Below are 23,274 nucleotides of genomic sequence, written 5' to 3'. Positions count from 1 at the left end.
TAACGTAATTTTTTCATAAAAGGAACTTGTTCATAAGTGGCCTTTCCTTCCACCCACCACCCACCCTCAGACATTACCTTCTACCATGACGTAGAAGATGAGACTATCATCACCACTGTCACACAGATATTCCCCAGCATCAGACATTTTCACTGCTGAAATCACCAATGAATGTCGTGTTCCATCTTGTTCCAACCACACATGCTCTGTGTCCTGCAGTTTTTCCCCATCTTTGTACCACTTCACCTCTCCTTTGGGGCAAGACAGTGTTACCGAGAGCACCAGATCTTCAGAAATCAAGCAACGGTGGTGAGTTTGCAGCTCATCTCGCCCCACTATTTGAACTGGAGGATCTGCCAGTACAAACAATGTTAGTTAAATTTCTCTACCTGTTCTAATTTAAATTGCTGTCTTAACGAGAGGGACGCTGTTGTGATTAACATAGTGGTATTTTTCCTATTTTAGTCCTCTCTTGTTTTACATAAAAAAAAGTTTCCTAAGCAGTGAACAATTTAAGAGAAATTGGAATGGTGTGATGAGCTTATCCTGAGGATCTAATCACCAAGGGATGTCTAATTTAAAACATCAACTCTAAAAACAAAACCACACATAGCTGAAGGCAGACTTGACCTTGACCCAGGAGAACATGTTGCTTGGAGAACCTAGATCAGATTTCTCCTATTATTACCCTTCAGTTGTTAAGATATCACTTCTCACCATTGTCAGCCAATTTTAGAACCAGCCTTCATTTTCCAGAGAAGCACTAAAGGCTTCTTGAGTTTGGGAAGAAATGTAACAAGAATTAGTCAATGTTTTCTAACAAGAGCATGTCATAAGGTTGGCCTCTGGAATCAAGAGGCCTGCAGATAGCCATTGTGAAGTCAATTGGACACTGATACCCCAGACATAAATGAAACAATGGACATTTTCATTTGTAAAGCTTCAGTGATTTGGGACCCCTCTCCCTCTATTTTTCCAACATCACATTGTTGTTCATACAGAAAAGATATCAGAGATATCTCTGATGTCAGAAAAAGGTATCTTTAAGACAAATGATCATCCTATCCATATGATTTTTACTTTTCCATTATAAAATTAGCCCTTGGCTTATGGCTACAAGTGGGCCAGATTCTCTGCTGCTAAGCAAGTTAATTACCGTAATCGCACCTAATTTTATGACCTTTCTGCTATAGTTGTTAAGTGAATCAATGTAGTTGTTAAATGGTTATAAAGTGAATCCAGCTTCTCCATTGACTTTGCTTATCTGAAGCCATCTGAGGAAGTTGCAAATGATGATCACATGCTCCCAGAACACTGCAACTGTCCTAAATTGGTTGCCAAGCATCCAAATTTTGATCACATGACCATAGAGCAGACCTGGGCATTTTACAGCCCCCCGACTACATCCAGCCCTTTGGCTTTGCCTGTCCGGCCCGTATGAGGGCAATCAGAAATTAGGAACCAAATGTAAATAAGTGTATGCCAAGCACACAATACATACAACTGCAGGCATTATATTTAGAAGGCAACTACTATTTCCTCCCCCAATTTATGTATGTGTGTGCATGTGCCCACACACTTTCAAAGCCCTATTGATTTGTCCCTCCACAACAGTCCCAGTTTCTTATGTGGCCTTTTGGGAAAATTAATTGCCCGCCCCTGCTGTAGTGTAAGTGCGAAAACCAGTTGCAAGACACTTTTTTTCAGTACTGTAGTAACTTTGAATAAATGCTAAACAAATGGTTGTAAGTCAAGGACTACCTATAAGTCCAACTAAAGAGCTCTTTAAATTGCACATTTTACTAGATGCTCTCTAGTATGCTTTCCCATTCAAAGGTCCTCATAGACTTTCAACAGGTCTGCAACAGTAAGCATCCCAGAACATTCACTGGTCCCATGAGAACAAAGTGCAGAATGATACTTCATCCCCAAGTTTGCAGATTTCCTTTGTTTCCCTGCCTTTTCTACAAACATCTCTTCAAGTAGAGAAAAGGTCTTTAATCCCCAAATGTCCATAGCAAATGTTTATGAAAGCAAGCCTTTCCCTAAAGCAACACCAAGATCACCCAAGTTGTACAATCTTTGTATATATGGCGTATTGAGGAAGAAAGCTTTTTGTATTTTGTACTGTACTGCCTCCTCTCAAACAACGAAAAACAAAATCAGAACCAAACAATATCCTATCTCCTGGCCTTCCTCATCGCTTACGCACTGAATACATCATCTGCCAAGGCTGTCAACAAAGCCAGCTCCAACTAGTGGACAAAAAAAAACCTACAACAACCCACTGATGGCTTTCATAGAGCACCCACGGGGATTAAACTCATTCAGCTCCTGAAGGAGCTAACCTCTTTCTTCCAATAGGAAATTGAGTCACCTCTCCATGTTTTTGCTCAAAGCATACTTGGAAAATATATTGTAGGGTTTTTTGTCTCTTCTCTTAACTACCCAGCTAGGATATTCTTACATACAGCTGCTCTGCTGGATAAAATTCCAACTCAGCCAAAGCAACAGAGGCTACTCTCTTGCAGCAAGGATCACTTTCCTAAAGCACTTTCCATTGCACTTCTTATATGCTAGCAACTGCTGCTCTTCAAAGTGATGTACGGAAATGTAACAGATTGATCCCAGATAGCTTGCTATCTGAAGAAGAATATTGCTCATGCCAGCCTCTCAAATCAAGGTGTGTAAAAACCAAAGCTGCTCAAATTACTCTGACACTGTGTCTAAAGAACCAAACTAATACAACAGCAAGTAGACCAGCTGTGCTTTCATGACAATTAAAATGCACTGCTCAAGACAACCTTCTTACTTAGCCTAATTGTAGGCCGGGCCCTGACCTACAAAAGATTTTTGACACCAAAAGCTACATTCTGTGGAAACTCTGAATCAATGCTGTACGTACCCCAGTTTAAAAATAAAGCATTTATCCAAGATCTCCATTTTTAAAAAAAAACAGAGCACCCGTTCTACTAATAGTACCTTTTCTAAGTAAAACAGTACACAGGGGAGGAAATCCAATTTTCTCTCTCAAGAAAGCATAGGCACTCTCATGTAAAAGAAATCGCCTGAAAATGAAAATCATTCCACTCAGCCAACTCCTTGGATATCCCAGCTGTTGCTTTAGAAAGAAAGATTCTTTAGCCAAAGATTCATCAGAAGCAGCCAATGATCAGATGGCCAAGAGGCAGGAAAACATCAGTTGTGTGACATTGTGTAGGAAAATAGCAATGTGATGCCAGCTGTCAAAGTATCAATAGTGGCATTAAATAAATATACAATACTACATCGTAAAGATAAATTTTAATCAGAAGGGAGACTAGACCACATGTTAACTATGCTAGAACTATGCTCAGAATTTCTAGAAAGTTTATCAAACTAAAAATTTAATTTCAAAGGAATGTACAATAAAGCTCTCTCCTTTACCGATCAAGCCAACTCTCATTGCTTGCATCTACCAGACAAAGCTGAACTAAGCATTAAATACAGAGAGCCATATGTACCATAAAAAGCCTACAAGATTCCTAAAACCAGAATTTGCATGTGAACAAGATGCACTTTTCAGGAATACCAACAGATCTGATGTGAAGATTAGAAAATGGGTTAAATTTCCTCCTATTCTCAATATAATGATGTCTGGCCATGGGAAAGTTCAGATTCCTTCCATCTGCCACACTCTTGGCTAAGGACCTTGGAAAGTTTTTATCTGGTCCAACCATATTTTTATAAACTGTGTATTTTTGAAAACATAAAACATTTCCAGATGCTGCTTTTTCCTTGCTCCTTGGGCCTCAACCTCCCCCATTAGTATCACTACATTCTCCACAAACCAGCATTGATGCAAAGCAAATTTCTAAAATCTCCACCCTCACCAGTTTTGGAAAATCTATTTGCATTCTCTTTCTTCCTCACTTCAGAGATAGATAAAATTTATTTTCCAGCAAGTTCACCCTAAGTTTATGGCCATTAAAAGAAGCTGCCTTTAACATTTCCCAGCTCCTAGTCAATATTTCATTCAGCCTAGCTAAGGGAAAAGCCCTTAATGTAATTTTGCTGGGCTGTCACACTCCTGACAGACTTTGCTGCCATATACGCTCTCCGTTTGCTAGACTCTTACATATGCCACATTAGCCTGGTGCTATGGTGTGCACAAAAAAGGCAAAGGTTACTTGTTAATTCATGAGGCAGGAACACTGTAATAACACACACAGAAAACTCAAAGAGAATGCAAACAGAATAGCCAATAATACTCTCCTGGCTAACAGAAGTCAATATTAAGGGCAACTGAAATGCCTGCAGCAAGAAGGTTTCGTGAATGGTGTTCATACCAATCCTCATATACAGTCTGTCACCAAACAATTACAGTCCTAGAAATATTAGCTTGTTGGACAATTGGGGGGGGGGGGGGCAAGAGGTCATGCTTTCTGTCAGATATTGCCTGCATATGATGCACCAGAGACTAGAAGGGGTTAAGTCTTTACAGACATCACATGTGACTATATCAGCCAATGAACTCTATTATTGGACTCTTACCTAGAAACCACTTGGACATCTTCCCCTTTTTTTCTCTCTCTCTCATCTATCGCTCAGCGAGACAACACGTGAACTTCTCTCTCCTCTCAACATCTGAGTCATACAGTTAGGGTAAAAATGTAACAGGACACCCTGTTCATTATCGTACGCATGTATATATTTGTAAATAATAAAAAAAACCTTTTGAACCTGAAGCTATATTGACCAAATAACTTCCTCATAGAACCAAATGAGCACAACCATCAATATATATCTGATACTTTCTGCCTCTCCTGCATATCAAAGAATACTTTCTTTGAATCAGCAGATAAATTATACTTATGTCCAATGTGTCAACTCTAGAGATTGGATAGACCCTTGCTTTTCAAGAGCTCTGGAGCAATTTTGCTCAAGATCTGTGTATAGCAGAGGTCTTCAAACTTGGCAGCTTTAAGACTTGTGGACTTCAGCTCCCAGAATTCTTCAGCCCGCTATGCTGGCCAGAGAATTCTGGGAGTTGAAGTCCACAAGTCTTAAAGCTGCCAAGTTTGGGGACCCCTAGTGTATAGTGATGCTTTGGAGTATCTACTCATCGAGAAAATAAGCTAAGAACCAACACAGAATAGTATATCTAAATGATTCAATGAATGTTAGACAAATTCTCCCAACAACCACCCACCCACCCCAGTGGTATGTTCTCACCTCCTTTTCCTAGCACTATCAGCTTCCCTGAATGCTGCACTCACCAGACACCTGGAGGGTGAAGGTCATGGTATCATCAAGAGTGTGGCAGATGTATTTCCCAGAATGCTCTGGGCCAGCTGCAGGGATGGCCAAACACCGCCGGGCACCCTCTTCCTCCAGGATGAGGCCGCTGTTGGCCTCTACTCTGACACCATCCTTAACCCAGTGGACAGGCGCATTCCCATGGGAGAGCACACAAGCCAGGGTCACTGTATCCCCCGTTGAGGCCTTCAGGACAGAGGGAGCCCTGCGCGGCTGCACGATCTTCACAGGGGGCTCTGGAAGGAGAGGGCAGGTAGCCCAGGTTTGAAGAGGCCACAGGCAACACAACTGCTGTGGCTGGGCAAAACCACAAACGTTTATGAGTGAGAGAATACCTTTGCAACAAGAAAATCTTGAATTTTGGGAAGAGACAGGGGAAGCCTTGGAGATACTTGGGATTCATCTTTTCTATAGGTAAAATTTGACAATTCCCTTTTCCATTTTGCTCTCAGCTTCGAAGGTAACAAATGCCCTTTCTTTTCTTTCAGAAAAACACTCCAAAAATTGATCCTCCCTTCCACCTAAAGTGGTTTTGACCTCAGTGCTTCAAGGATTCTTTTCTTGGTATTTTTCTCTATGGAGAGGAATTTAGCAAGACAAGAATTTCAGAAGAAGGGGAAGGAAATTTTTAAAGGTTCCTTCTTTTTGCTATGATTAATTGCAGCTGCTCTTTTGTGTGCTTTTTGTGTATAATATGTGAAATATCTTATGTATCCTATGTAAAAATAAAAATGCCCTCAAGCTGAAATATCTCATCTTCCAAGGTATTTTGTTTTATTCCCCACTCTAGCCAATAATTCTATATGTGTAGTTCCCAAGATTAAGTCATCCTGACCTGAGAGTAATAATTAAAATCCCATTTTATAAAGAGTTGCTAAATCTTAACTTAAAGCAATATTTTGCAATCCTTTCCCTGAAGCTCCTTTCATAAAACCAGGTATGATATTAGATGCTTATGCTGGATCTTCACACTAGCAGTTTATACCCAAGCTATTTTCTCTGATCCACATACTAATTCTATATATGTTGCCCATTCTATATAACAGTCAAGATAAATACTACAGTATGCAAAATGTTGCTGTTTCACCAAGCATCTTCAAGACTCTGCATTTAGTATTATTTTTGGGCAAACATTCAGCAAAGCATTCCATTCAAAGCTTTGACTAAAGCATAGGGATGGAATGCTTCGCTGAATGTTTGCCCAAAAATAATACTAAATGCAGAGTCTTGACAAGCAAAATCTCATATATTACATAGCAAACCCCGGTGAGTCAGTACTGTTTTAAAATTTAAAGAAATTTTAGCCAATAGGGATTTTCCAAGAATAGCTGGCTGTACAGGTGGCCAATTTCAGAACAAATCAATTACACTATAAATATATGCAATGCATGCATACATTTAATAGCAATCTTTTCTCCATTTCCTTTTTATAGTAGCAGGATTTATTTTCACAGCAGTTTTGCTTATCTGTTTAGGCAGAAAAGATTCTGTCTTTGATATCTTCATTATTTTTATTATTTTAGGCAAAAAGGCAAGGAAGGAAAGCATAATAAAATGTGTAAAATTTATGCATGGTGTGGGGAACGTACATAAGTCTCTGTCACTGTTCGATCCCTGAATCATCTAATGAAGCTGAAGACAAACTATTCAGAATGACAAAATGAGATATTCTTTTACACCTGCCTAGTTATGCTATTGAATTATTTTCCACGAAATGTAGGGAACTGTCCTAATTCAGAAGGCTTAACTAATCAATTCGAGAAGGAAGTTGTTCATTTTACCCCATTTCCAAGCCCAGAAACTAAAGAATCTGGGCAGCAACTAGTTACTGCTGCTTTCATGTCTTGCTGTGTGGCTTTCTTGGGATATCTGATTGGCCACTCTAGAAAATTAATTGCCATCATTTGACCCAGATGTAGTCAGTGTTATTCTTGCAGCATTTACCCCAAAACATATTATTACTTGGAGAGAGATACATTCTTGGCAAAATCCAATAAGGCCTAAATATCCATAAAGGCCAGTGATATACTGTACATGTTATTTCCATACTTGGCTCTCACAGTTGCTTTTTGTGTCTGATCTCAGTTAATCTTTCCTTGCATTCAATTTTCCTTATTCTCCCCCACCTCCCCGTCATAACTGATAAAAGGCAAGGTTTGGGAACAAATGGCATAATATTTATTCTATATTGAATTGCATGCAACCAGAAAGAAAGTTTTTTAAAAAAGAGCAAGAGAAATGCCATAATTTTCATAACACTAAGTTCAATCCTGTTGTTAATATATTTTGTAGTCTATGGGCATTGCTATAGCTGTGAAAAGACATTCCATATTGGGATAAAAGTAGAAGCATTAGTATAGACCCAGATTCAGGAGTGGGAGAACAAAAAGAGTGTGTTTATAGATTAGTTAAATTAATTTTAATTAATTTTGCAGATTTGATGGTTTTATAATTTATAGGTTAGGTTTTGGATTATTTATGAATTTGAGAAGTGCAGAGCCAGGGCCGGAGAGCTCACCTGAAACCATGACATCAAAGGAAACAGATTCATCCTTGGTCTCACAGATATATTCCCCAGCATCTTCAACGCTTGTCCTCAAGAGCACCAGGCAACGTTCTGCACCTTCTGTATGAAGCACAAGGTTGTGTGTCTCATCCACCTCCAGGCCATCTTTGAACCAGCGTACCGGGGCATCAGGAACGGACACTGTGCAGCTCAACTCTAGGCGGTCAAATTCCTGCACTTGCTTCTCTAGCGAACGTTCCGCTGGCCGCAAAATCTGCACCAGAGGCTCTGGTAGACAAATATACTGCATGAGTATAGGAGGTCACATGGCTGTGCTGAAGAGCAAACCATACATACATTCATTTAAGCAATTCATATCGGAGTTCCTTTTGCAAGGTGGGTGGCAATATAAATTTAGTTTAACTAAAAATACCGGTAATAAATCAGGAGGGGCAACATTTAGGAGGGATGAACCTAGTGAAATGCCCCTCCTGATTTATTATTTTTAGTTAAACTGAATGTATATTGTCACCTATCTAGCAATGTATACTTACCCTCTTGCTAGATATTAGGTACAGTGCAAAGGAATATGTTGCTGGACTGGAGAATGTCAGCAGAAAAATGAAAGATGGAGGAAACACTAAGAACATTCCAACCACTCCTTCTCCACTAATAATTGTCTTCTCTCGTTGCACTTTTCTTTAAAAGAAATAGTTCCTACATTATTTAAATATATGTCATAGTGTATAATGATGATCCTGGCATTTAATCCCTTCCAATTTCAGTCCAAACTGTGCCAGCAAGATCCCAAGCATTGACTATCCTTTCCCATTTCCTAGTCGAAGGAAATCCAATTAACATGATGCTGAAAAACAAAAGAACAACCCCAAAATGCTGGAATCAAAATTTTCAGATCTGGCTTCCTCTCATCAAGATATGAGCATCTTCCGGAATTATAAAGAGGAAACAGCCCAGATCTGCAAAGTCAAAAAAAGTTGGTGCTATTTATTAGAATACAAAATATATGTAGTAGGGTAAATTCCCAGAGAATTCCTCACCAGTGATGGTGACATTGAAAAATATGGAATTTCCAGCAGCATCACACATGTACTGTCCTGTATCATGTTTCTGGGCAGCAGGGATGACCAGACGATGATGGAATCCCTCATTTTCCAGCAAGAAATCAGTGTTTTCCACCACCTCCTTCCCATCTTTATACCAGCAAACTGCAACATCTGGGCAAGACAGCTCACAAGATAGCACCACCCGCTCTGAAGTCTGGTAGAGGTGACTTGCATCTGCAGTGGACTGAACAACACGAACAGGCACTTCTGCAAAAGGAAAGTCCATAATAAGCATAGAATGTCATATTTCCCAAATGAGCTAGGTTAGTGGAGTTTGGGAGGAAATGTTACCATGCAAAGAAATTAACTCATTCTGATAAAATGAGAAGGTGAATCAGTCTCTCTACATTTCATATGCTAGGTAAAAATGAGAAGCAGAGATTCCGATGATTGCTTGACAGAGTTTGGTATAATGCAGTCTGTTAATGAACAGAAATCATCTTTAGAGATCAATTGCAAGAAAATGGTGAGAGGGTAATAACAGAACAGGCAGACGCAAGACCAATACTAAAGAGAAAAACTTAGTCCAGGACTTAAGTTGGTGATGGACAGAAGAGACTCAGCAGCAATCCAAGATGCCGTCTCTTCACTTGGGAGTAACCTATCAAGGCTATCAGTTTATTCATACACATTATTTCATATCTTTGTTTCTACTCACCTTCCACAGTCACGGTGAAGTCAACTGTCTCATCAGCTGTGCAACATGTGTAGGTTCCAGAGTCCAAGGGGCAGGCTGAATTAATCAAAAGCCTCCTAAGGCAGCCCTCTGATTTGACAATGAGACTATTTTCATCCATCACCACAGGTTCTCCATCCTTGAGCCACTGGACAGAGGCATCAGATGTGGAGACTTGGCACTCTAGAAGGAGTGGCATCCCAGCCAGGATAGTCTGGAAGCACTGAGCTTCTGGCACTGGAGAAATATGTACCTTGGGAGCTGAAGAGATACACTGTGAATGGGTGAAGAATCTGTATTCTCTGATGGCTGAGTGAATCAAACAGATTTGTTTAAGGTGTTGGGGTTGTTGTTTTTTAGCAAAAATGTGCTAATGGACCTTCCCTCCATTGTTAAAAGATACTCCAACATTATAAATATATAGCAAGAATGGGGAATCTGTGATTTCCACTTATTGCTGAACTATAACTCCCATGCCACATCTGATCATCAGCCATGCCATATCTGATCTGAGAATCTGAATTTGCATCAGTGAGTTTAAAGCATTCATATAACATTCTTTGCCCATATTTATGAATGCAGTATCCTTCTAATTCTCAGGTTTGAGAACAAAGTACTAGCAGTGAACACACAGTGAATTATGCTCTCTCCAAGGTGTTGTGGCCTACATGCAGATTGCTTGATATCTTTGGTTGTCAATTGAATACTAATATAATATATATATAATAGGCAAATAAAACTTGCTCCAAATGCCTTTTACTTCCATCTTCCTCCTCCCTTTCTCCTTCTCAATGAGTACAGTTTATACAAGAAGAACAGTTGAGTGGGATGTAGCTCATATTACAGCCATTTATAATGTCAAACCAAAAGTTTTCTGTGAATTCTCTCTTGGAAAAGATCCAAAACTAATCTCAATTCCTCCATGAGGAGCTTATTGGAGAACTCATGAATCTGACAGAAAACCAAAGAAGTATAAATTAACTTTACTGAGAAGTTAAAATGAAAACATAACATGTAATCAAACGGATATTGAATAAAGAATTGCTATACAGAGCAATATGCAAAAAGTAATTTAATTTAGACCTGGCTACAATCACTCTTACGTATGCAGTAATTCTCCTCTCTGATGAATACCCACTAGGAAAGGACTTATTTTATCATTAGTTTTTATTTTCCTTTCAACCTTTATTACAGCTACACATTTTTCAAGGTATGCTCTTTACAAATTTGAGAGCAAGAGAGAGAGAGAGAGAGCTCACAGTACATCTATGAGCTTGACAACTGTTAAAAACTGCAGGCTGCACAAAGTTTGTGTTGGAAGATAAAGTCATCATCCATCAGCAATTCCCACGGCTCCTATTAATGTTTCCAGAACATCCCCAGTCCCAATTGAGAGCTTTGGAAGAAATGGAGTCCCATAGGAAGTAAATATAATATCTTGATTAGTTTCCAAGATTTTAAATCTCCTTTCTATGTCCCTCTCCAATTTTTTAAATAGGCAACCAGGCAAGTACCTCCCAGAGATTAGCTGGCTGACCAGACATTTTACCTTCCCAGAATATCTAAAGATCTAAATTCTTTTTCCCTGAGGATTTTCCTTTCAGTGAATCCTTGCTGGAAACCAACTACTTCTATGAGATCCTTCTTTGCATTTGCCTAAACATATATACCCCGGATCACCCCAACGATGCCCTTGAAGTGATGTCCCGGTGCCTGGAGGCCGTACGGATCTGGATGGGGAGGAACAGGCTCAGGCTCAACCCATCCAAGACTGAGTGGCTGTGGTTTCCGACGTCCCGATATAGTCAGTTGACGCCATCACTGACTATTGGGGGCGAATCATTGGCCCCCACGGAGAGGGCTCGCAACTTGGGCGTCCTCCTGGACTCACGGCTGTCTTTAGAAGAGCACTTGACGGCCATGACCGGGAGGATTTTTCATCAGGTTCGCCTGATTCGCCAGTTGCGTCCCTTTCTGGATCGGGACTCTTTACGCACGGTCACTCATGCCCTTGTCACCTCCCGCCTGGACTATTGCAATGCTCTCTACATGGGGCTCCCCTTGAGGAGCACCCGGAGGCTCCAACTGGCGCAGAGTGCGGCCGCGCGGGTGGTAATGGGAGCGACATGGCGTTCCCATGTAACACCTCTCCTGCGCGAGCTGCACTGGCTCCCGGTGGTCTTCCGGGTGCGCTTCAAGGTTTTGGTTACCACCTTTAAAGCGCTCCATGGCTTAGGACCCGGGTACTTGCGGGACCGCCTACTACCACCAATAGCCTCCCACCGGCCGGTACGCTCCCATAGAGAGGGGCTCCTCCGGGTGCCGTCAGCCAAACAATGCCGACTGGCGGCCCCCAGGGGGAGAGCCTTCTCTGTGGGGGCACCTACTATCTGGAACGAGCTCCCCCCAGAGATACGGAGGATCCCGGATCTGCGCACCTTCCGCCGCGCCTTAAAGACCTTACTATTTCACCAGGCCGGCCTGGCCTAATTTTCCCCCTCTTTTATAAAAGATTTTTAAAATTTTAAATATTTTTTAGTATTTATATATTCAATTTTAAATTGGTTTTAAAAGTTTGGGGTTTTAAATTTGTCGGGGCCAAAATTATTTAATTTGATTTTATTCTATTTTTTAAATTTTGTATTGTATGTGTTTTTATTGTTTGGCTGTGCACCGCCCTGAGTCCTTCGGGAGTAGGGCGGTATAGAAATCTAATAAATAATAATAATAATAATAATATATAAACATAAGGGACGCGGTGGCTCAGTGGCTAAGATGCTGAGCTTGTCAATCGAAAGGTCGGCAGTTCAGCGTTTCGAATCCCTAGTGCCGCATAATAGGGTGAGCTCCCGTTACTTGTCCCAGCTTCTGCCAACTTAGCAGTTCGAAAGCACGTAAAAAATGCAACTAGAAAAGTAGGGACCACCTTTGGTGGGAAGGTAACAGAGTTCCGTGCGCCTTTGGCGTTTAGTCATGCCGGCCACATGACCACGGAGATTCCCTGTGCACAGTCACTCATGCCCTCATCACCTCTCGCCTTGACTACTGCAACGCTCTCTACATGGGGCTCCCCTTGAAGAGCACCCGGAGGCCCCAGCTGGTCCAGAACGCAGCAGCCGGGTAGTGACGGGAGCAGCATGGCGCTCCCATGTAACACCGCTCCTGCGTAAGCTGCACTGGCTCCCGGTGGTCTTCCGGGTGCGCTTCAAGGTGTTGGTTATCACCTTTAAAGCGCTCCATGGCATAGGGCCTAGCTATCTTCGAGACCGCCTTCTGCCACCGACGACCTCCCATCAACCTGTGCGCTCCCACAGAGAGGGCCTCCTCGGGGTGCCATCAGCCAGACAGTGCAGGCTGGTGACTCCCAGGGGGAGGGCCTTCTCTGTGGGGGCACCTACCCTCTGGAATCAATTGCCTCCAGAGATAAGGAGAATCCAAGACCTCAGTGCCTTCCGCCGTGCCCTTAAAACCTTCCTTTTCCAGCAAGCTGGGCTGGCCTAATTTTTTAAGTGTTTTTAAGTGTTTTGTTTATCGTTTTTAATTAATGGGGCCAAATTTATATATACTTTTAATTGTATTTTAATATTTGTATTTGATGTTTTTACTTGGCTGTTCACCGCCCTGAGTCCTCAGGGAGAAGGGCGGTATACAAATTCAAAATAAAATAATAAAATAAAAATAAAAATCTTCAGTCAGCGCTGGCTCTTTGGCTTTGAAACGGAGATGAGCACCGCCCCCTAGAGTCAGGAACAACTAGCACATATGTGCAAGGGGAACCTTTACCTTTAAACATATTCAGAATTTACCCTTCTTCTTTGCAATAAACTAAGGCCCTAGTTGTACTAATAATTTGTTCATTATGAAGAATGCCTGCTGAGGTCACCAACACTTAATTTTCTATATAAAACTTCAGTCTGAGTATTTTTATTTAGATTTGACCCAGCTCAGTAAATACCTTAACACTGCACAGTCACAAAACTAGGAAAGTTCATTCAGAGATGACCCTGCCTGTAAATTGTGCTTAGATATGCTAGACCACAAAAGAGCAGACGGATGGAAAGCCCTGGAAAGCAAGCAGCAAAAATTTGGTTTGCTGAGGGAAAATAAAACATCTTCCAATTCCTGCAACTGAGACTTGGCTTCTTTAGTGCTACTGCAGCATAGAAAGCTGAATCAAGGCACAATCACTCAGACATAGAAACTAGAGACCACAGATTAAGAGAACATTGTTTTTATTCAGTGCCGGAGGATGTGCGCATTCAAGGATATGACCTTTAGCCAAATCTTCCCATCCATTTCCTTTTTTCTATTCAACCCACTAAGCCTTAAAGGCCAATGTTCCACACACAATTGGGAGATGGAGGGAAGATTTGAGAGAAAAAGGCACCTTTGTAATGATTGGGTGGGGTGTGGAATGAAGAGAGAGAAATGTCTCTGTTGCTTTGAGCCTCAGAGAATTAAGGAAATCCAAGCATTTGGAACCAAGCTCTTCCTCGATAACAGGCTTGGGAGTGAAGATGTGGAAATGGGAAGCTGGTGCAGGTCTCTCAAGTCCACAGCATGAGTCTGATGAAGAAGTTGCACTACCACACTGCCCCCATCGACACCAGAAAGCCTTAATTGCGCTTTTCCATGTGACCTAAATATAGAGAATGGCACTAGGCACCTGTTGTGCTTAAATCTGATGTTACAGTGAGACATTGGAAGGACAGGCTCTTGATTAAAAAGTTTGCAGTCTCTCTCTGAGGGCACAAAGATATGGCAAGAAGTACAATATGTACAAATTGTATTCCTTTCGACTGTTTTCATGTTTCTTAATTTTCTTTTCTCATGAACACCACTTTGTCTTCTAATATATATCTAATGACCCATTGTTCTTTCATTTAAATTTCTCAGTAAATATATCTAAATATTTCCAACTCTCTGCCTCAGATTCTTGGATGACTCATGAGAGGATCACAATTAACTATTATTTTATTGAAAGCATTTTGATTCGGCTCTATAGCATGAAGGTCTCTCAAAGCAATTTAAAGCTCGGGACTATGCTAGAGCCCTGCTTATAATTCGGACTATGCTAGAGCCCTGCTTATAATTCGGACTGTGCTAGAGCCCTGCTTATAATTCGAAAAACGACGTGGATGGAACAGGAAAGAAACATGTTTAGGCATTGCAGCCATTCTTTAAAGTTATTCTTATTTTACAAGAACTGCCTATGCACATGCAAAGTAATATATAATTTGCATTCCAAAAATGGGGTGACACTGTGGCTCATTGGTTTTTTTTTTTTTGGTTTTTTTTTTTAATTTGATTTATATGCCGCCCTTCTCCGGAGACTCAGGGCAGCTTACAATGCGTTAAGCAATAGCCTTCATACTTTTGTATATTTATACAAAGTCAGCTTATTGCCCCCACAAACTGGGTCCTCATTTCACCTACCTTAGAAAGGATGGAAGGCTGAGTCAACCTTGAGCCTTGGAGAGATTCGAACCAGCAGTAAATTGCAGGCAGCTGTGTTAATAACAGGGTGCGTAGACCACTGTACCATCAAGGCTCTAAGTTAAGAGGTTAAGACTCTGGGCTTGTCAGCGGGAAAGTCAGCAGCCTGGGTTCAAGACCTAAGTGCGATGTGATGGGGTGAGGTCTTGTCCTCACACCAGCTGCTACCTAGCAGTTCGAAAACATGCAAATGCTAGTAGATAAATAGGTACTACTTTGGTGGGAAAATAACAGCATCTATGATGTCATGCTGGCCACATGAGCATGGAAATGTCTTCGGACAGCACTGGCTCAATGGCCTTGAAACAGAGATGAGCACCGCCCCCTAAAGTTGGCAACAACTAGGGGAGTAAAATGCACAGGGGCTCCTTTACCTTTACCCTTTACTCCAAAGAATGGGTTCAGAATAGGTAAAAAGCAGAGACCATCTAAACCAGCAGTCTCCAACCTTTGTGGTTTGGTGGCCCAGCGGGGGTGAGAGGGTAACCAGGCCGCACAAGCAGCAGGCTGTCACACACGTGCACACAGCTCAACTTAGGCAAGCAATGGGCCGGCATGCATGCAGCTCAACTTGCACAAGTTGAGTTGTGCGCACATGTACACTTGCACTTGCCCGCCACTCATGCAAGTTGAGCTCTGTGTATGTATGCGAGCATGCACATGCACCAGTCCACCATTCATGCAGCTCAGTTCTGAAAAGGCCACGGGCTAGTAGTGGGCCATGGCCCGGGGGTTGGGGACTCCTGATCTAAACAAGTTTCAAGGGAACTAGGCGCCCCAGGAGGGGAACCAAGAGTGCCAGTGCTACTCTGATAATTATTATAAAGTTTCTTTTCTTGATAGCATCATGCTGTTTTTAAGGTCTGAATGGAGGGAATGCCGATTCAGATTTCCACCCAGCCACTGAATTCCCTGGATGGCTTTGGGTTAGTCTGTTACTTTCACTTCAACCTACCTCACTAGGCTGTTACTACAGAGAAAACATTAGGGGAAACCCTCATGTATGAACATGGCAAAATACAGGAGGCTATAAATGCGATCATCAATCTCAGTGGAAGCTGGGACTATGCAATCTACCCAGGTGTCAGCCCCACCAAGGAGAACCAGGCCAGAAAATTAACTCCCCAGAAAGGCTAAAAGTGCTTTCATTGCAATTGGCTATAATAACAGAATCTTGCAAATCTGATTGTGCTGTACTTCCTCCTTCTTCTTGTAGTTCAGTGAATTAGGGAGCTCTTTATTTGAGATACTACCAAATATGATACGGTTACTCCGGACTTGAGGAAATATTTCAGCCTCTTTTGCCTACGTAACAATTCCTGCATATTGTATCTCCACCAAGGTCATCTTCCTTATTCACTGCACTAGCTGGGGCACCAACAGACTAATCTTTTTTTGTTGTTGTTGGCAGTGCTGTAACACGTTCCTACTTACGGCAGGCAGACATAGCTTTCTGCCTTTCTGGAACAGCTTCTCCCGTTGAATTCCTACCTTTCAGCACTGTTCAAAGATAGTGAGTCATTCTTTACAGGGAACAGAGAATATAGCAATTTTTCATGCATGGCTTCCCAAGATAGAATTGCCATCCTTACTAAGACTATTCAATTACAGCTAACAGGTTCTGCATTTAAAAATAGTTGCTTTTTAAATATGTATTCCCGAGAACAAGATTTCATAGCAGAAGGAAATGGTATCGTGTCAGGCAGTATGAGGTAAGGGAGAAATGGGAGAGGGAAGCGAGGTGAGGGAAGCTGTTATTTGGCACCGTGAAGTGCAAACCTCAAAACATCACTTCAGGATTTTTAGTGGGGTTGTGTAAGCAACTGTCTCTCTAGCCTCAGAACCTCTCTTTGGACTATTTAATTCCTCTTGTTAATACCCCAGGCCTTTTCTGTTCCTGTTGCTCTCCCCTCCTTTCGAGGCATAATTACCATACTTTTCGGAGTATAAGATGCACTTTTTTCCAACCTAAAAGAGGGTGGAAATGTTGGTGCATCTTACACACCGAATACAGCCATTTTTGGCTTCCCGAAAATGGCTCGCACTGGTGGTAGACTAGCCAGGGCCCTCCAGATGTTTTTTTTTCAAAGCAGTTTCCACAATTCCTGACCCCTGTGGCCATATTGATAAAAGTTCATGGGAATAGTGGCTGAGGAATTCTGGGAGTTGAAGTCCACAAGTCTTAAAGGTGACAAGGTTGGAGACCCCTGGCCTAAAGGACGACTCGTGTAAGGTGACCAGACGTCCCGCTTTTGGCGGGACAGTCCCGCTTTTGAGCAATTTGTCCCGCGTCCCGCGGCGTTTCAAAAAAGTCCCGATTTTTCTTGAGCCCCAGCTGATGGCTAGAAGAAAAAAAAACTGTTTAAACTCTTGCCCGGGGCTTCAAAGGGCCGCCCTACAGGCAATCAGTGTAAAGCAGTTTTTTTTTCCCCTAGCTAAGCTTCAGAAACGAAACCGAAACCAGGGTCTTTGGTGCAGCGTGACAAAATGAGGCAGAGAGAGATTTATTTTTATTTTTATTTTTCCTCCCCAAAAAAGGTAGGTGAAAAACTGCAAACAATGGGAAATTTAAGAGGAGAGTTCAAGATTTTAAAACACAAAGGAAAAAAAGCTGTATTTAACTAGGGAATTGTAATAATTGAGATACTATTAATTGTATATTGTGTTGAAAGCAGAAATGGTTAAGTTGTGGTTCGGAGGAATATATGGGAGAAATTATTTGGTTTATTATTAAATATAATTAATTGATTTGTAAGAAATTGGATTGCATGGAAATAATTGGAATATTCATGTTCATATTGATTAATATACAAAAAAGATAGTTTTATAACTAATTGATTTATATTAAAATGTTGAATTTGTATTAAACAACTGTATTACATAATTACATAATTAAACAATGTGAGGATGGATATAAAAATAGATGACAATGGGAAGGGGTATAATATAGAATAGAAGGGAAAAATTGAATTTGATTAAGATTAGAGATGAGGATGAAGAGTAATATTGGTTTTTTTAAAAAATAGATGAGGAATAAATATGGCAAAAAGGAAATATAGAAATTGTAAATTTAATTGAAATGACTAAACGCTATTTAAATTTGTGAACCAGCCAAATATTCTGTTCAAAGAAAATACATTGTATGTTTGTATGTGTGTTTCTAATTATTGCTATTTATTCATATTTGTTCTCTTTTATTCTTTAAAGTTTAACAATTCATTCTTTATCTTAATATCTTTATATTTGCTTGGGGTTGGCTTTCTTCCCTTTCATCTTTTTTATTGTACAGCAATCTTTCTCCTCAAACCTACCACCTCTCTTTTTTCTTTCCTTCTTACTTTCTCTTCCCCCCACCCTCTTTTTCTCCTCCCTACTTCCTCTTTCTTTCTCCTTCTCCTCCTCTCTTCCTCCCTCTCTTACCCTCACTCCTACTCTAATTTCCATTCCTTCATCCCTCTCTATTGCTGTAATCCTTTAATGCATATGGACTACTCAGAGGGCTGAAAAAGTTATTTTTGACTGGTCCTCACACTTTTGACCAGTCCTCGAACTTATGACTGTCCTCACATTTTACATTTTTGCCCTATCTTGTCATCATGGTGAAGAGAAGCAGTTGTGAAATGAGTGACATGGTTGTTAAGAATGCTGCACGGGCATAAATGTGAGGATGGTCATAAGTGTGAGGACCAGTCAAAAGTGCGAGGACCTGTCAGAAATGACTTTTTTCAGCCCTCTGGTTAGTCCTTTTGTGCATATGGACTACTCAGAGGGCTGAAAAAGTTATTTTTGACTGGTCCTCACACTTTTGACCAGTCCTCGAACTTACGACTGTCCTCACATTTTACATTTTTGCCCTATCTTGTCACCTTGTTGAAGAGAAGCAGTAGTGAAATGAGTGACATGGTTGTTAAGAATGCTGCACGGGCATAAATGTGAGGATGGTCATAAGTGTGAGGACCAGTCAAAAGTGTGAGGACCTGTCAGAAATGACTTTTCAGCCCTCTGAGTAGTCCCTATACACATAGCCATGGCCACCCGGTCACATGACCAGCTAGCCACGCCCACCCAGTCACATGGCCTCCAAGCCACGCCCACACAATAAGCCACGCCCACAATGGTGTCCTTCTTACCAATGTTAAAATCTGTTCACCTTACCCTATAGACATAGCCATGGCCACCCGGTCACATGACCAGCTAGCCACGCCCACCCAGTCACATGACCAGCTAGCCACGCCCACAAAATAAGCCACGCCCACAATGTCCCTCTTTACCAATGTTAAAATCTGGTCACCTTAGACTCGTGGCATATTACTGACCTGCAACTGTAACACTGAAGAAGGCAGAGTCACCGCCTGCATCACACACAAACTCGCCAGTGTCTTGCACCTGCGCTGAGGGAAGGACAAGTCGTCGGTGGGGCCCTTCGCTCTCAAACAGCAATCCTTCACCTTCTTCTAATTCCTCCCCATCTTTGTACCATTGGACAGGGGCGTTGGGGCAAGAAAGCTCACAGGTCAGCACCACACAGTCGGAGGTCTGATAAGCATGAACGGCCTCTGCATTCGACTGTACAATTTGCACAAGTGGTTCTGCAGTAGCAAGGGAGACAGAGAAACCAGAAGGCATTTTAGAACAGTTGTGGGCCTATAGACTCAAGGTCTAGAGCAGGGGTCAGCAACCTGTGGCTCTGGAGCCACATGTGGCTCTTTCATCCCTCTGCTACGGCTTCCTGTCACTCAAAATATGCGTCACAACTGTCGATGTGCGACACCTGCCAGCACACAATTTATTGAGCTTTTCAACCATGGATAAATCCAAGAAAAGAAAAGTTTCAGAAGAAAACAGAATGTTTAATTCAACTACATATGCTAGTTTTGAGGCCGCTCAAGAAATAGTCAGGCACGGGAAGGTTTTGCGGCTCCCGGTGTTTTCTTTTCTGTGGGAAATGGGTCCAAATGGCTCTTTGAGTGTTTAAGGTTGCAGACCCCTGGTCTAGAGAAAATGGCTCGCACCGGTGGTAGACTAGCCAGGGCCCTCCAGATGTTTTTGTTTTCAAAGCAGTTTCCACAATTCCTGACCCCTGTGGCCATATTGATAAAAGTTCATGGGAATAGTAGTCCAAAACATCTGGAGGGAACCTGCTTGCAATCCTTTATAGCTGACCAAAAACCCAGGAGGAAAGAGGAATTGGTGTACCAGGGCAACTTTTGTGTTCTGAAAGTTGTTTTGTGTGAAGCAAAAAGGAAGAGAAAATTATAGAGAAAATATTCACCCCTTCTCATAACATAAAAATTGAAGATTGTCCTCTGAAACCAGGAGGCTTGAGAAAACAAAGGGAAGAATTGCCTTTCACAAGGCATAATCAGTTTGTGATATTCATTGACAAGGGATGTTGTGACGGCAGGGCACTTAACATAAACAGTCTTGTGGAAGGATTAGATAACCAGTGGAAGATAGGCTGCCTTATGACGCAGAATAGCTTACTGTGCAAGTCCTACATTCGTAGTCATTATATCTCTGAGTGACCACCAATTATCTGAAGCTAAGAACTGAACATGGAAAGCACAATTGCTCTGTGCTCATTCACAAAGTCCCTATGTGCTTCTGTTTAATCATTCATCAGAAAAACAGCACAGTATATGTGGGCCAGGGACCAATTCAGCTCTCCTTCAGACCAAAATACACCCATGGAGCCTTTGAAACAACTCAGTGTGCAGCAGCTCACATCACCCAGAGCACTCTAAATGTACTAGACTTTAATTTCCATAACTCCCAACCAGCCACAAACTTTGTCTCTGTGATTTGAAAATTCTAAGAGCTGTAATCCAGTCCCCCCAGAAGACACTTGGCAGGGGAAGAAATAAAAGTACATGAAGATGGCCTTTGCCTAGTAAAATAAAATAATTCTCTTGCCTGTGACTGTGATGTTGAAGAATGCCGAATCGCCACCTGCATCACACACAAATTCCCCAGAATCTTCTACTTGAGCTGAAAGAATGACCAGCCGACGGTGAGGGCCCTCACTCTCCAGTAGGAGTCCTTCACCTTCTTCCACCTCTTCTCCATCCTTGTACCAATGTACAGGGGCATCAGGACGAGAAAGCTCGCAGGACAGCTCTATGCGTTCTGCAACCTGGTAGACCCGGCTCTCTTCATCATTGGAGTGTATGATCCTTACAGGACGGTCTGTGGCAAGATAATACATTCTATGAATGAGGGTTGGTAGAAATAGGATTATGAAACATGTTTTCCCCTTCCCCAAAACTTACTTATAAGCACACACACACACAACTGGAACTGAAATGGAAGTGTTTTGATGAAAATTAAGCTTATTTATCTATCTACTACCATGTTTCCCCAAAAATAAGACCCTGTCTTATATTTTTTTGAATCCCAAAATAAGCGCTTGGCCTTATTTTCAGGGAAGTCTTATTACTTTGGGGTGCGTGAAGTAAGATGGGGCTCCTCTTGTCGCCTTACCTGATTTCCAGCTCTATGTTTAAATATTTTTGGGGAGGTCTTATTTTGGGGGGAGGCTTATTTTAGCACATGCGCTCAAAAGCCCAATTGGCCTTATTATCAGGAGATGTCTTATTTTTGGGGAAACAGGGTATGTTTGGCTTTTTATAGAGTACTGTATTAGAGAAGAGGTGCCTGCATTTGAAATCACAATGCATTTGAAATCCAATATAGGACATGTTGGTCTGGTTCCTGTATTGAGGTAAATCATGATTTACAATTTGTTGAATAAACTATAATTAGTTTATACACAATTAGGCATACATTCTGAATAAAAATTGAAAAGCTACATTTAATGGGTTCCCATAGTATGCTTAACCGTTAACAAGAACTTTTAAATTACAACTGCAGCACACTGTCACAATACATTACATACAAATAAAAAAATCCGATTTACACAACATATTAAGATAAGGGCCGAGTTCTTACAACATGCTGAATCAAAAACTACTATCTTCATTTCACCTGGCCTAAGTGTCATGCACACCTTGTCCTTATGGTTCAGAGTAACTAGAAAAGAGTAGAAAAGTAGGCATAAAATTGAGAAATGGACTAACGATGAATGTAGGGCACTGAGGATATTTGGAGCTAAATGAAATATGCAAATTAATAAGCAAATCTGACCTTTATTTTAACATTTTGAGATCTTGTAGTCCTATAGCGGACAAAAAATCTCTACAGAGAATCATTAAAACTGCCCAGAATATCATTGGGCTCCAGCTACCAGCCTTGGACGACATCTTTGAATCTCGCTGTTTGAGGAAGTTGCATAACATTCTCAGAGATTCTTCCCATCCTGCTTACAATCTTTTTGGACTTTTGCCTTCTGGCAGAAGATACAGAACAGTTAAAACTCGGACCACACGTTTTCTGAATAGTTTTTATCCCAGAGCTATAATTGCACTCAACAATGAACTAAAGGGCCACCAGCAGTGAGCTGTTGGACAACATTACTTGGTCTGTTGTGTGAATGTTTGGGTGATCTAGGGGTGGGGAATTTGTGGTGGGTGGGGGTGTGTTTGGGGATTGTTATGTGTGTTGGACCTTGTCTTTGGGTTTTAAGTGAATTTCGTTGTATGGGTATACTGTGTATACCCATACAATAACAATATTATTATAATCAAGCCCAATTGGATAAAAAGTTGAACTGACATTTTTCCACAGGTCTGATTAGAACTTTAAAAAGTTAAGATCAAATCTGGATCCCTCCAAAAGTTACCGATGAATGATTGTTTTTAGTATGACAAAACTATCACACAAATGGGGAATAAATGCAGCAAGCAGAGTATCTCATTGTAGCTGAGCCCTATGACAATGTAATTTTTATGTGTCAGGCAGTTTAGCTCTTTGTCAATTATGCAAAATTGCCAACAAACTGCTTGTATTTAGTTTGTTTTTGGGGTGGATTGAAATAGGCTAGAGAGGTCAGTTGTTCAGGTACCTTGGTATTAAGCCATAAAAGGTTTTAAGGCCAACATAAGCCCTTGGAGTTGCACTCAGAAGGCAACAGGAAGCCAGGAAAGGTCTCAGACTATGCTAGTATTGAGATCAGGGGTGAAATGCTCCTGGTTCGGACCGGTTCAACCAAACCGGTAGCAATGGCAGCTGGTGGTTCGGAGAACCGGTAGCGATGCACTTCCGAACTGGTTGAGAAG

The 23,274-nt window shown here is 41.5% G+C and overlaps 1 protein-coding gene across 6 annotated transcripts in view; it reads right to left on the bottom strand.

Moving 5' to 3' along the window:
• Window positions 1-23,274, bottom strand: part of OBSL1 (obscurin like cytoskeletal adaptor 1) — a 78,662-nt gene that overhangs the window by 28,363 nt on the left and 27,025 nt on the right. For 2 of the 6 annotated variants that reach the window (XM_060687847.2, XM_060687848.2), the window contains exons 12-16: window positions 21,014-21,286; window positions 19,417-19,689; window positions 9,587-9,865; window positions 8,863-9,135; window positions 7,817-8,092 (exon numbers count right to left, since the gene is read on the bottom strand). In XM_060687847.2, the coding sequence (XP_060543830.2) occupies window positions 7,817-8,092; window positions 8,863-9,135; window positions 9,587-9,865; window positions 19,417-19,689; window positions 21,014-21,286 (1,374 nt within the window). Of the gene's footprint in view, window positions 1-77; window positions 354-5,258; window positions 5,535-7,816; window positions 8,096-8,862; window positions 9,136-9,586; window positions 9,866-19,416; window positions 19,690-21,013; window positions 21,287-23,274 lie in introns of all 6 variants that reach the window. The other 4 variants (XM_034433802.3, XM_060687846.2, XM_034433804.3 and 1 more) reach the window with 4 other exon arrangements.

Source organism: Pantherophis guttatus, chromosome 1 (genome assembly GCF_059756535.1).
Source record: "Pantherophis guttatus breed Tessera chromosome 1, ASM5975653v1, whole genome shotgun sequence".
NCBI classification, from domain to species: Eukaryota; Metazoa; Chordata; class Lepidosauria; order Squamata; family Colubridae; genus Pantherophis; species Pantherophis guttatus.
Note: the sequence above shows the minus strand (reverse complement) of the source record. Positions and strands in the feature narration are given on the sequence as shown.